Source organism: Stegodyphus dumicola, chromosome 6 (assembly GCF_044657685.1).
Source record: "Stegodyphus dumicola isolate Sdum_Otavi_A_Nest chromosome 6, ASM4465768v1".
In the NCBI taxonomy this organism is placed as follows: Eukaryota; Metazoa; Arthropoda; class Arachnida; order Araneae; family Eresidae; genus Stegodyphus; species Stegodyphus dumicola.
This window is the reverse complement of record NC_140773.1, coordinates 6,585,824-6,600,598: the sequence shown is the minus strand read 5'-3', so window position 1 is coordinate 6,600,598 and position 14,775 is coordinate 6,585,824. Positions and strand designations below refer to the sequence as shown.

Here is a 14,775-nt window from a genome sequence, read left to right as displayed (position 1 = left end):
CAGTTTATTGTGATACAGTTCCAGGAATGAATACAAGCTGTGAAATCAACTGCTAAACAGTAGATTTCATGTTATGACAGACATTTATTGACAGATATGAATCTTGATTAGCAGCCGTTATTCATTTATGGCCTTGTCCAGGTCTTCTTACAACTGAAATGAGTTCTGAAATTGTTTCCATAGAGACAGTCCGTCTTGAAACAGGGGCGATGATTCGTTACTTCACAGATTCTTCCAAATGATACTTTGGAGTCATAACAAATTATTTTGAGCCCTTGCACAACGAAATAAATTTCTATATGCCCCAGATATTAACTCTGCACAAAGTGCTTGGTTCATCACCAGATGACATAACACCTTGATTTGCATATCAGAAATTGCTTAGGATTGTCTTCCCTGCAAAAATGGACGACATCGATTGACTAATTCAGAAGTCAAACAACAAAAATCAGCGTTATATTTACAAAATTTTCACAGGACTAGTTTCGATGGTTTTACCGAACCATCATCTTCAGCTGCAAAACCGCAAATGAACAAGATAGCTTCATCAGCAGAGAGCCCTAGTGTGACTCGTGCAGTATCCAAATGCTAATGGCTACAAGATGAAAAATAATGGGAATTGAAGCAAGTATTGTAGATTTCATTACTTGTAGTCTATACTTCATTTTCATCATTTTGCGTTTCTAAAATGTCTGACTACATTTTAAGAATTGTACTAGAATTTCAAAGTTAAGACAAAGCTTTCAATAACTATTTGACAAAAAGTACAGATGCTTCCATTAAGATTTTGATGAGAAAAATATATTCACTTTTATATCACACATATATAAGACACATCACAGAAATATCCATATCACTAGCACATTCTGAAAAGGGATTATAACCTTAGGATAAAACTTATCTGCAGTGTTCTGCAGTTTTTGATTGGTCGCAGGAGAACATGGCATATACTTCATATCAAATTCAGTTACTATAAACACATAAATTAAACTTGAAGCTTAGTATAGCAAGGAAAACTGCACAGTGTTTTAACTCCTGTTTCTCAATGCATAGGGCAGTACACTGTTAGCTAACATAATGTCACAACAAAACTGTGATTTAATAAAAGTTATAGAAATTCTAATTTCCTCCAATTCTGTTATCTACTACAAATGATTAAATTCATTGTTGGGCAGACATGAATTACATAAATTATATATTACAATAATTAATGAGCCTTTGAATAAAATATCTAAGGTATTATGAAGTATATATATATATAGATTGTAATTAACATAATTTTACTGCGAAAGATAAAAAGCAATGTCCAGTCTAATTTTAAAGATAAAATGAAAAATCTAATCAAATGAGTACCCTTGAAAACTGCCAGTTTGCCTACATAATAAAAATCTTATGCTCCAAGAAATGGCAAATGATTGCACAACTGATAATTCTCAAATTAGAAAGATTAAATTTTAGATGATTCTAATGGTAAAATAGATCAGAATATCAATTCTAAACTACTTTAACATTATAATTTAACACATTCCTTTGTTTACATATTCTCTTGCACAGTATTATTGTTTGATACTTCATAGATCGAGTTGCAATATCCTCCTGATCCTTTAGCAATATCTTCTGATAACAGATAACTGCAGTGACTACTAGACTAAATACATACTTGAACATTTACTTCTCTTTACTCACAGAATTTATTCATCATCACTTTCTTTGTTCTACAACTGGTTTATTTTCACTTCTCACAGAATATTTATTTTTTTATCCATAGATTAATTCACTCTATGAGTGGGCACAATTTGTTTTTGTTCAGTTGTGAGATTTTCTATAATTTTATAACATTAACTTGTTATTTGAAATATTTTATTTTCTTACATTCTTTAATGGTCAAAATATCATCCTAATGAATGGGAGATTATGGAAACAAAGAGTAAACCAAGTAATTATGTAAATCTACCTAATAAATGCTTTTTATATGCTTCATCAACAGATCAAGACTGGCACACCTATTCTAATAACTCGTTAAACCCAACTCCAATGCTTAATATATACTCCCAAACACTATGAATAATAATGCTGAATCAGGATTTGCTCCTGATACGTATTAAATAAAAACCACAGTTTAATAAATACACTATTCAATGTGTTGTTCCACAGCTGATATATGGAAATTATTACCAGTAATTATTAGAATGAATATAACATATTCTTGTTGCTACAAAAATTGTTGCCAAATATATATCGTTCAATTGCAATAACATTTTCAGTCTCAATCCCCATGATGGTTATAAATCTTAGATCACAAACCATATTAAAAAGTGAGACTCAATTTCTTAATTTTCATTTCTATTAATCACAGCTTTTATTTCCTTTTTAAATGACAATCTGAATTATTTCTTGATTTTCATTTTATATTGATTATAGTTGATTTTTTTATGCAGAAACTCAGATGGATTTAATTTAATACAGTTCATCTTCTATTGCCTGGTTCAGCTGATTAAAACTTAAAAGCTCTTATCTATGCTAAATGATATTTCCAATTTCCTTTCTATTGTTAAATTTTGAATTTTTCTTTTCTTTTTTAGCTCATTCTAATAAGATGAACCGAACTGATTTTTCATAATACAGGCTTTCTTATTCTTACATTTACTCTTGGTGACACTTGTGCACTTGCATACTGTTACGGATTCGGTATTTAAATAGCTAATGTTAGTAGAATTCTAAATAAATCATTTTATTCTTCATGCAGTGCTGCACGTGATGAATATTGAAAGAAAGCTAAGCTGGAAAATTAAAAATACAAGAGCATATGCAATTAACATTTAGTAAATAAATAATAAATATCCCTTTTTAATTTCGAGAAATTGTTAGAACAATCTCACCCGCAATTTAAAAAGCTTATAAAAAGGAAGAAAACCTCTCAATTCAGTTAGTTGTTGTTTTAAGAGTTTGTTGTAGTTGCTGTAGTGAATTTGCGGAAAACTGCTCTTGTTGACTGTATTGAATTCGCAGATTAGCTTTCTCTAGCTGTTCTGTTGAACGTTTGAGTAGTTAAAAGATAACTACTGTGAGATATTGTAATACTGTACAAATATCTGGGGAAATTTAAGCATTTTAGTTTAATTTTTTTGATAATAATAAATTTTATTCGTTTTTCATCGGACTTGTGCATTGAATTTATAACAAACTCGTATGCACGCAACAATACATTTGGCTCAACATCCCACTAACAAAAAGGTACTAATTAATCTACATCTATAGATAATGAATTTAGCTCAGTGTAGGTAAATTTAAGATCTTTATGAGTAACTGATTTTATATTTATCAAGTGCTTTATTTCTTCCCTGCTGTAAACAGTCATCTCCAAACTATCTCTATACTTACATACTGCAAAGAAAATAATATTCTGATTGCTTCAAAAACTATAAATAATCAAGCATACCTTTTAACACTACACTGTAAATGGATTAATATTTTTGAAGCACTGCATAAGCAGCATGATGCTCAACAAAAGAAGGCTATAATTTCAATGGATCAGTTTCAAATTCCAAATAAGGCATGGAGGTCTACAAGGCCTCTTTTCCATTTGAGACTGCAGTGTTGTAATATCCACTGTAGTGCTTCTTGAGCAACATTCATAATAAAATGAACAATACAAGGTGCATTCTTTTCAACCTTCGATCATGCTTCTAAGGTACCAGCTGAGCCACAGGAGGTGAATTTTTCACACTTTGCAGCTTTCTCACCATAATGTTTATCACTGCCAAGTCCAACACAATTGAAGCTGAGCTGAAACATGATCGGGATGACAGAGTCTCTCTTGCCAAGTGCGAGTTGGACAACATTAATTCACTATAAGCAGAAGGGAATAATGCAGCAGAGATTCATTTCAGAATGAGCCATGCTTATGGTGCAAACTTTATTAATAAGAAATTTAAAGATGGCTGAAGAGATGGGCAAGGTTGCAAGTCTGGCAAGGATGCAAGTCTGGCAAGGATGCAAGTCTGTCAATAGTGAAAGTTTTGTTCGGCAAGTTCAGTTCAGCTGGTTTGAGAATGACAGAGATCATCTGTGGATTTTCTGGACATTTCAGAGTCAGCTCTGTAAATGATTATAATGGAACACTCTATGCTAGCAAAAACTTTGTGCATATTGGATTCCCAAAGCCTTTTTCTTTTTATTGGCATGCTGGGAAAATAATTCTTTGTCTCTATCATCCCTTGATATAGTAAATTATACTGTATACTCAGGGCTTAAATTCAGCTGGAGCCTAGCCGAGTTATTTTTACTGCAAGTCTGCAAGTCCAATCAGAGCTCACAATAAGACGAGGTCCAGTACTTTTTTTTTTGAATTATTAAACTATTTATAATAAATTGAATAATTTATTAAATTTTTATTTCTAGCTTTATATTTTATTGAATTTTAATTGTTAATTAATTTATTAATAAAATGTATTATAAATGTATAACTACTATATTAGTTATTATATTTATTCCTTTCTTGTTCCTGCTTTCTGATGGCCTCCCATACAGCTCTGGCATTTCTAATTAAATGATCACTTTGGCAGTTTTAGTGACACAACACTATCTGAATTCGCAATATTTTATAACACAGTAGTATTAGGTTTAATAAAATTCTGCAACTTCTCATTATGTTAAAAAATTAATTTTTTCAATGATTATGCCGTAACTTCATACAAGTTAAAAAAATACAGTTTTTTTTGGGGGGGGTGGAGGTAATTGAGTATTGATGTAGGATAAAAAGTAATTTAGTACATTACATATGTTTATACACAAAAGAATTTTTATATTTGAAGAACTTACAGTCAGCAAATTTATCTTGTAATTCTTGAACTCTTGTGCTGAGGCTCATTACATACCATAGAAGAGCACCTACAACTGCAACTATTAAGAAATAAGAGAAAATTTTTGCTCCTTGTACAAAACTGCAATTACAGCTTTTAGTTCCTGAACCATTTCTACCAGCTTTTGCTCTAGAGCTTGGGCGGAATGGCCTGAAATGTATAAAAATTATTTTAAGTTTTAAATCAAAATTTACAATCACAACATAAAACGATATCGAATTTCATACATAATACATTTAAAACCATTACTTGAATAATCTGAGAAGCCATGCCACTTAAAAGGTTTATACATGCAGAAGCATTCTAAGCTATTTTAAAATATCTGACTTCAGAAAATATACTAGAAATTTCAAATATTTGGAATTTAAAATCACAATTTATTATTATTCTTTCATAGTATTGTAAAAAAAAATAATATTACTAATCAATTTTTTAGCTAGTAATATAATCAAGTACTTTTAATATTTTTTAATAATCAAGATGTTAATTTATGTCTTCCCTCCCTTTGAAGGCAGTAAGACATGAATTAACATCTTCAGATTCCACAGCTAAAAAGAAAAATAATATTTAAAAAAAAATGTACAGCATACCTATAATTACATACTTTTTATGACAGTTTTTCTGTTTTTTAGTATTCAAGCGGTCATGCTCAGGTATTGGTAAATTTAATCAAATAATCAATAATGTGCAAATTTCAAATGTTGCTAAGGGTTTATGCAGTGGCTGGTTTAACAAGTAAGCACATTGTTTTTAATACTATATAAAACAAAATATACTGGCAAATATTAGCAGGATAAGATTTAAAAAAATAAAAGCTTTCATTTTGAATCCACAAGCATTAACCCTCTAACCTGCAAGGCCATACAATATATATATTAATATATAAACATATATATATATATATATATATATATAAACATATATATATATATATATATATATATATAAACATATATAAACTAATTATATAAGAATATATACATATATATATAGCCTAGAATGCTTTTTATGACATCTTTAAGAAAGTATATATACAGGCATCTTGAAATATGTCCAATAAATTAAGACAATATATTAAAACCTCATAAATTCAGGTATTTTGGCATTAAAATCAAGATTATACCAATTTCTCATGGACATTTTGAGAAATTTGGGCTTTCTTAGTGAAGCCCTGTACTGGTCAGAGAGTTAATATACTTTTCATTTCAATGACATATATATCACAAACAGACTTGCAATTTAGAACAGATTGTATTTCTAAGGATTATGAATGATAATCATTAGAAAAACAATGATTAGCCATTATAATATACTGAAAGTCAGTAAATTTTAAATAATAACATAACTCTTAAAATTAGCATATTACTTAAAAAACAAATTAAATCAAATTTGGTTTATTTTGATTTACAATGTATAAAAGCCAGCTATTTGATCAAAACAAGATTATCAGAACACTAATATTTAATCATACACTCCAGTGAGGCACCTGAATACACAGCAAAACATTATGAATGTGACTACTCATTTTATTTATCTTATGATAGACTTAAAAAAACTATATTTAGTTATGTAAAATACAGCAGTGAAAGAAAAATAAATGTATGTATCTCCATGATAAAGAAAATTTGTTTGCTGTTCTAAAACAAACTAAATTTCAGTTTTGAAGATAAAAAAAAGCTTGTGAGATGAGGCTTTTTTTTTTTTTTTTTTTTTTTCTTTTCTGTCTAATATTTATGAACCAAAAAATGAATAATACTATAATTAAAACATCAAAATAATTTAATGCAGCTTACTCAAATTTTCACTTTTTAGATACTATTGTAGGAAGCAACTAAAAAGAGTTATGAAGCAGACTACAAAGCTCAGGCAGATTCCCAATTACTTGTGGATATAAATATAAGAATCAAGAAATATCCTATTGGGAATTTATAGCTAAACTGTTATTTAACCAACAACAGATTGCTAAGAGGTCTATGTCAGGGTTTTTTAAACTTTTTTCAGTCATGACTCCTTTTTATCACTGAAATTTTCTGCGACCACCCCAGGAACCCATAATATTTACAAAAATTTTGTGGGACCCCATAAGTATTGTGCAAATGAGACACACACATGATTGAAACTGTCAATTTTTTCACTTGTACTGTAATATACTATTGCAGTTTTAGGTCATTAACTTTAGTTTTCTTTTTTTTCTTTGTCTGTAGTTGGCGTTTTCGTTTTTTTTTCTTTGTCTGTATTACCTTGTCTTTATCAATTTTCAGAAACATTGTGCAAAAATATTTGGTATTGGAAAATTATTATAATAAGTTAAAGAAATATCAAAACTGCTAAAATGTTTGGTGACCTCCTGCTGCAGGTCCGCGACCCACAGTTTAAGAAACCCTGGTCTATGTCAATTGATTGTCACACCAAGATTCAATTAATAAATATTAAGATATTAATAAGTAACAAATAAAATTAATATTCTACAACAGCTTAACAACTAAGGAAAAAATATGTGGAACAACCAAATAAAAATGTTAGGATATTCTCTTTTCTCTCATTACTATTGCTTTCATACTTGACATTATATTACATGAAAGGACATTTCCAGCCTTGGTTAAAGTGGGGGCACATATCAACTGGATTTTCCTTCCTGTACTTTTAATCACATATGATATTATTGATAAACTGAATCCACTATGTTTTCTGCATTAAAAATACAATTTCATATAACATTGAACTTTCCTAGTGAATAATTTATTACTGAGCCTCACTAAATGCAAATTTTTTCAAGAATATTCAAAGGTAACATATATTAGCACATTTAATAATGATCAATTTTTAAAAATTGTCTAATTTCCAATCAGTATCAAACTTTATATTCAAATAATGAAGGTTTTGAAATTATATTTCTAATACTTAAATGTTTTATTGTAGGATGAAGTAAACAGAAAAAAATATTTACATCATTTTCAAGTATACATTTTTCTACTTTCAGTATTCTTTTAAAATTCTAATATTTCAATGTTCTAATTCTTTCAATATTTTAAGATAATTAATTATATATTTTCACACCATTTCTTAGAAACTGTGTATAGTATAATTAAAATGACAGGAAAATAACATGTAATAAATGGTTAGAAAATTAGTCGCATTCATACCAATGATTTAACATAAGCAGTTACAAAATCTGTATAGTACGATATGATGGACAGTGAGATAAATTTTTTAGTATTCGCGCAAATAAACTTACTTCTTAAACCTCACTTTTCGTTTCTGTTTAGGCGCTTGAAAATGTGTAAAAGAAGGTGAATCAAGAGAATCACTAGATGATAAACCTAGAAGCTCTGCGGCTTCTTGGTTATTATTTAATAATTTTGGAGGGTTACTTTCCATATTAGTATCCTGATTTACTAAGGATATCATACGGAATGCAATTATAATTGCTTCCTTAGAAGCAGGACATAATGTACACCAGGTTCCTCAAATATTCAGACAATTTTAGAGTAAAAAATGTCCGAAAACAGACAATTATTTGACACGTGAATCATCTTCAACATCAGCTGATAAGCGCCTTAAAAAATCCGGGAAACAGTGTCAACAAACGTGACGTTAGAAGACGTAGACCACTCAATCACAGAAAGAAAATAATATTGTAGCTTGTAGAAGGAAGTTTCTGAATGATTGTTTCTATCACGTGATACCACCAAATTTGCTAAATTTATTTGCAAAATTAAAATTTACTTCCCACGCTGTATATAAAGTGCCATCTCGCGTAAGTTTTTAAAATTATGTATACGTTTGCAGCAATTTATTTTTTCATCATATACTTATTTTATAAATCTGGAAACATGTTTTCGAAACCGAAATGGTATGTGCACGCATAACTCAATCGTCAAACATATATTTAAATTTGGGGGAAAAATATTGAAACTTTATTTACATTCACAGTCATATTAAAATGCATATAAACAATCAGGTAAGTCTGATTTTACGTATTATTAATATGTATTTAAGTAATATATTTTGTGACTACAGCATTCCAGTTACATCATTCGAATTTCTTTCATTGAAGAAACTGTATATCAAGCATAGTACATCAAGTTACTACGAGATGGCGACACGAGTTAAGAGAAACCGATGTACAACGAACCGCGAAGTACGGGTCCTGAGTCACCAGGGGATCGAACAAAAATTGTTGTTTTTTATGAACAATTACGAAACTAAAAATTTAAAGCTTAAACATAAATTATATTGTAACCTTTCTTTGGCATATGAGTACTAAAAAATTTAATTCTAGATCATATTTATATCATTTACTTTTAAAAAGTATTTTTTCTTTCCAGTGGTGTAGTTAGAGGAGGGTGGTACTCCCCGAGGAGCACACCTTTAAAGATGGCAATTTTATGTGTGAAATACTATTTTAGGGGTTGATTAGTCAGGTGGATCGTCGAAGCTGGTGAAGAGTAATTAGATTCTAAATTGCATATGCGATTTAATTGAGAAGAAAAAGAGTTCCTACTCTAAATAAAGTATTCAAAGAAACCACCGCGATATTTTTTTTTATACCTTTTGCATTCCGTCGAAACTTTTGAATGCAAATTACGAATTTGAACTAAATTATGAACACGATGATATTGATAAGGAAGAATTCCTCGTTAAGAAAGAAGTCTTTCGGAGTTTAATTCCGTTACTGCTAGGGAAATCGAAACAGGAACGTGGAAGAGCAGTCCTTTTGAATTTTTGCAGTTTATTCTAAAATACAATATCCAGAATAAAGTTCTAAATATTGTAACGTTGGTGCGAACTGCGAACTTTCCTCTTCTGTTGCTACTTGTGTAAAGCGTTTTCTATAAAAATAATTTAAGTACTGCAGATATATATTTTGCATTTAGAAAATCTGGTACTATTCGTTTCGAGGGCCGTAAAAAATCGCCAAACTATTGTTGATGCCAATGCTGCCAAAAATAATTGCGGCAAGAAAGAAAGTATAATAGTAAATAACTATCTAAGATTGATGTTTTAATTTAGATGAAAGGTTAATTTCATATAATACTTTTTTATTATTATAATTTATATGAAAAAGGCTAAACATGACTGAATGGAAGCAAAAGAGTAAATAACTATTTCAGATCATTATTATAATTTATATAAAAATTGCTAAACGTAACTGAATGGATACCTGCATCGCTATTTCGCTACCGAGTTATCGCTAAAACATAATTTTCATGTCGTTGGTTGTTCAAGTATAATTTTCTATAATGAATGATGCCTTTTCTTTGAAAAAATTCTCGGTAAAGTGCAGAATCGCCCACGTATTTGTTTCCACTTTTTACAAGGGTTAAAAACAATTGGATTTTTGTCAATTTTCTTTTAAAGTGAAAATAGGTCGATGTGTACATAGATAAAGTCAAGGAGGTGCGCAGTGCCATTTTTGTGCAATTCTGAGATTTTTTTTTTAAGTGAAAATAGGTCGATGTGCACATGGATACCGAGTATGTGGAATTCTTAAAAACGCGTCAAGCAGTGAGTGATTCTGCACTTTACCCAAAATTCTATTGCCGACTTTTCGTCATGGCAATTCCCAAATTGTTAAATCCATAGGATATCAAAAAGGATTAAAAATCAGAAAAGAATTTAAAAATTAAACTAGTATTTCAATGGCGTCTTAAGAAATATAGAACTATATAAACTTACGCAATCTGAAACCAGCGCGTACGCTAGATTTGGCGCGCTGTTAAATGGGCGCGTTTGCTAGATTTGGCGCTTTTGCGCATACATTTTCGCTGCAATTTTTTTACGGCCCTCAAAACAGAAGAGTACCGAAAATCTTTCTTTAAGCCGGGACGTGTATTTTATACTTTCCAGAGCCGACGCTATCTGAATACAGATCTCAGCTAGTGCAATAAACGACTTTAAGCAATTTTTTTTTCTCTCCTGATAGCCAGACATTTTTCTAATTAAGCATTCTTTTGGGGAAACGGCCAAACCATCAGTCATTTAACTCTATCATCGTCGAGAACGTTTCCCAGGGTGCACCACAAGGGGTAACTGAATTACATCTAGGAGAGAAGCGGCGATGTGTTCCAGCTTTATTTGATGCCACTTTTTTTGCCAATACCTTCTCGAAAGGACTTTAGGCTCTAAAGTATTTTAAGCACCTACATGCCTCAAGGACACTATACAAACATCTATACCTTCTCCGTAATTGGACCCGAGACTTAAGGCTATTGTACTTGGCTCTACCAACATGCCAATAGGAAGGAAGCTAGATCTCAAAGGAGCCAACCTCCTAACATTTTCTAATTAACTTAGCATTTAAAAATGTCAAAACAAACTGCCTTGAACTTAGCATTTAAAAATGTCAAAACAAACTGAATTTCGTTACTTCTAAGAACTCGTATTGTTCGAGTGAGTCGGTTTTCGGATGGGCGACAATCGAACGAGTTGGGATTGTATCGTCTGTACCTGAGAAACGGACTATAATAACGGAGAAATGGACTTTTTTTTTATAGCCACCCTTTCATCTGTTCCTCGCTGTAATATATCGTTAAAAAATTATCGAATTCCTTTATTTTTTTAAATAAATAAATAAACAAAATTTAATTCTCATTTTTTTAACTATTAATATTGTTGTAACTTTCAGTGCAAAATTATAAGTGGTTTTAACCTGTAAGAAATGTTCCTCCAGCGAAATCGAAATCAACAGGACAACGCCAGGTTTAGGCTTTAGAGGTCTTAAACAAACGATATGGTGCTTCCAAAAACATTTACACTAGTTTTTTCCGAATTTCTTCACTCTTAGTCTTGTTTAGCTGCTCCATACATTCCATGGTAAAACTTGCAACGGGAAATTCTCCTTACCCTGAGACACTAAGCATCTTTTTGGAATTCCCTTTTTTCTTGATGCAGTAAGCGCATGCTTATTGGTTAAGCTAGCTCTGACGACAGTGGAGGAGCGCTGTCTTCTTGGAAATATGCATCCGCAGTGAGATGGGTAATATTAATACCTGCTTATAATCGATTCAATAAGAGAGTAGTCCAAAAGCACCAGTAATTCCGAAAAACGGTACTGAACTATCAGAAATCTTCACCATCAGAAATCTTCCGTCCTGTCTGGGAAGCAGTTCATCACATGTTGGGTTAGTAGCATCGAAAGACAGTTAACTTCGTGTGATTGAAGTTAACTGTCATTCGGCATGAAACATCACGCATTGAAACTCATCAGACTAAGCAATATTATGCTATTTTGTAGGTGTTTGAAACTGTGTATTTTGTGAATGTGTGAAATGGAGGGTGTACTGTTGCCCCATCGAGGCGTCCGATTCAGTTGACCATTCTCAACAGCAACATAATGGGCTTTTTAAATTTCTCATTTAACACTACAATTAAGTAAAATTCAAATTTAGATTAGCAAAATTTTCGAGAAGTGATCCATACACTTCAATAAAATCTAATTTGTGTCACGTAGAAAAAAAGTATTCTGCGTATTTCTTCTAGGCAGGGCCGGCACTAACCTTAATGCCCCCCCCCCCCCGTTGTTTGCAAAATGTTGTTCTTCCTAAATTGTGCGGCTGGGTGCCGCAGCATAGGCTGCTTCGGCTTTAGCGCCAAGCCCCCATATAAAGAACAGGAAGGGAAAAAAATACAGAGGAAAAGTGTGGTATCACTTGCGAGTGATAAACCGATGGAAAAGAGGGCAAAAATTATAAATAAGGAGTCTACGTATTTTGGAAACACATTAATAATCTAAAAGGCCGTTAATTAGAACTGATTGATTTTAGGACCAAAAAGGAAAGTTTGAGAAAGCCTGATTTATGAAGAAAACGTACTGGAAAGGATTACTAGGTAAGGTACTAGATTAAAGGTACTAGATTAAATAATAATAAAAAAAAAGGTAACTGAATTAATAAATAGAAAGAAAGTTTCCTCTGTCAGCAAGTATATGTTTAATTCATATAAATCTCATTACTCTTTTAGCAATATTTTGCGTATTCCTTCTTTAAACGTTGTACAGAAGGATGAGGAACAAGTTTCTTCTTAATGCAGAGCCAGTATAAAAAATTTAATTTCACATACTTTTATTAGATGTCATGTATCCAAATGTGACCACGAAACGGGTCTACGATCAGCCAGTCAACAATTATTTAATCTCGCAGTGTTTTTTCTCTTCTTTAACTTACTTGTAGCGTACCATAAATATTTTCCCATATTACCTTAACAAATGACACCCTAAGTTCTGATGAACGTATTATGCACGGAGTAATTTCAGCGCCCTCCAATATTAATTTTCTTTGTTTCTGTAAGAGAAAAAATTCATCGGAGGATTATAGCGATTAACAGGGCGATTTTGAGGCCTTCGTGCCTGAAGGTCCTACACCCAGAACTTGTGGGATACGCGGTGATCAGGCTCTGACAATGAAGAGACTTTTATTTGCAAATTTCAATAACTAAGAAAATAATAATAATAATAATAATAAAAATTTTAAATTATATATTATAATTATTATTATAATTATATATTATTATATATATATAATTATTATTTATTATTATTATATATTATTATTTAAATTTTAAATTCTATATATAAGTCGTGTTTTTTTAACGTTTTGTGTGCTACCTTTATTTACTAAATATCATGTTCTTCGCACTTAAATCATAAAATTCAATTCAACGGCGATATTGCAAAATAATTTTAAAATGAGCATATCTTTAGATTTTTCGATACACAGTATCGCGCGCTGAAGATAAAAATATTTTTTTCCCCGTACAGTGTTGCCATTGCTCGCTTTGAAATCGTTGAGTTCGTTAATCGAAAACTCGTTAAAGCGTTACAAAATATAAGATCAATAATAAAACAAATTCCAAATTCAAATTAGTGCATCCAGATGCCCATATTCGGAGGAGGATTACGTTATTCAAATTTGGATGGCTCTCGGTACCGTTGTTTTATCACAATGCGAGAAACATACATATATTTACGCAGCCTCTTCATCATTTAATTTCTTTAAATATAACACAGGGCGATAATGCTGGGTGGCAGCAATTTGAAACGTGAACCGACATTTATAAGAAATCAACGCAAAATGCGAAAACGAAATTAATAACCCTTCTGGGTATAACGCCCTCTGGGCTAATAAAAACAGGCAGCTGCGATGACTTCAGCTAAATTGAAGAACATGGAGCTAAAAAGTGGCCTTTTTAACGATATCTTAAGGGGTATCAGAAACCCCTATACCGACAATGTTAAACTGGCCATTTTTTATGTACTTTTTCTCAAAATCTGCTGTAGATACAGGCTTGAAATTTTTTCTGTAATTAAAGTATACCTATCTGATTATACAGAAATGAGCTTTTGAAACATTTTGAATTTTAAAGTAAATTACAGAGTATTTTGTTAGGCATAGTAAAATTTAACACTTTTCTCACACAAAAAAATTAAAAAAATTTTTTTCTAAGTTTATTACAAAAAACTCATTTCAGTAAATATCAGGGAATCTAATAAATAAGCCATAAAAAGTTTAGATACCCGTGAGCAGTAGTTCCTGAGAAAAGGTACATCGAGTATAAAAAAAATCACGTTTGGAGAAAAACGCGTTTTTATGTAAAAATCCTCATTGCTCAAAGTGTAGAGAATTTGAAAATGCAAAAATCCGAAATCACAATTTTTTGAAGATTTTGGGGTTCCAACACCCCTAAGCGTTCGAAGCCATTAACATGAAAAAAAAAAAAAAAAAAAAAAAAAAAAAAAAAAAAATAAAAATAAAAAACCACCACTTCGTTATATTCGCAGTAATGATCTCCAAATACTTATCTAACTATACATCTTGAGTTAGAAATCGACTAATCTGAATCCAGGTTTGTTAGATTTTCCTTTGATAGATAAACTGACTGAAACCTCGGTGTGTATAGGATAAGAACTTTTTCT

At 31.1% G+C, this 14,775-nt stretch overlaps 1 protein-coding gene across 1 annotated transcript in view; it reads right to left on the bottom strand.

Moving 5' to 3' along the window:
• Positions 1-8,507, bottom strand: part of LOC118181462 (uncharacterized) — a 164,300-nt gene extending 155,793 nt beyond the window's left edge. Inside the window, exons 1-2 of the mRNA XM_085818020.1 lie at positions 8,098-8,507; positions 4,822-5,012 (exon numbers count right to left, since the gene is read on the bottom strand). Coding sequence (XP_085674146.1) covers positions 4,822-5,012; positions 8,098-8,270 — 364 coding nt within the window. The 5' untranslated portion in view covers positions 8,271-8,507. The remainder of the gene's footprint in view (positions 1-4,821; positions 5,013-8,097) is intronic.
• Positions 8,508-14,775: the final 6,268 nt, after the last annotated feature.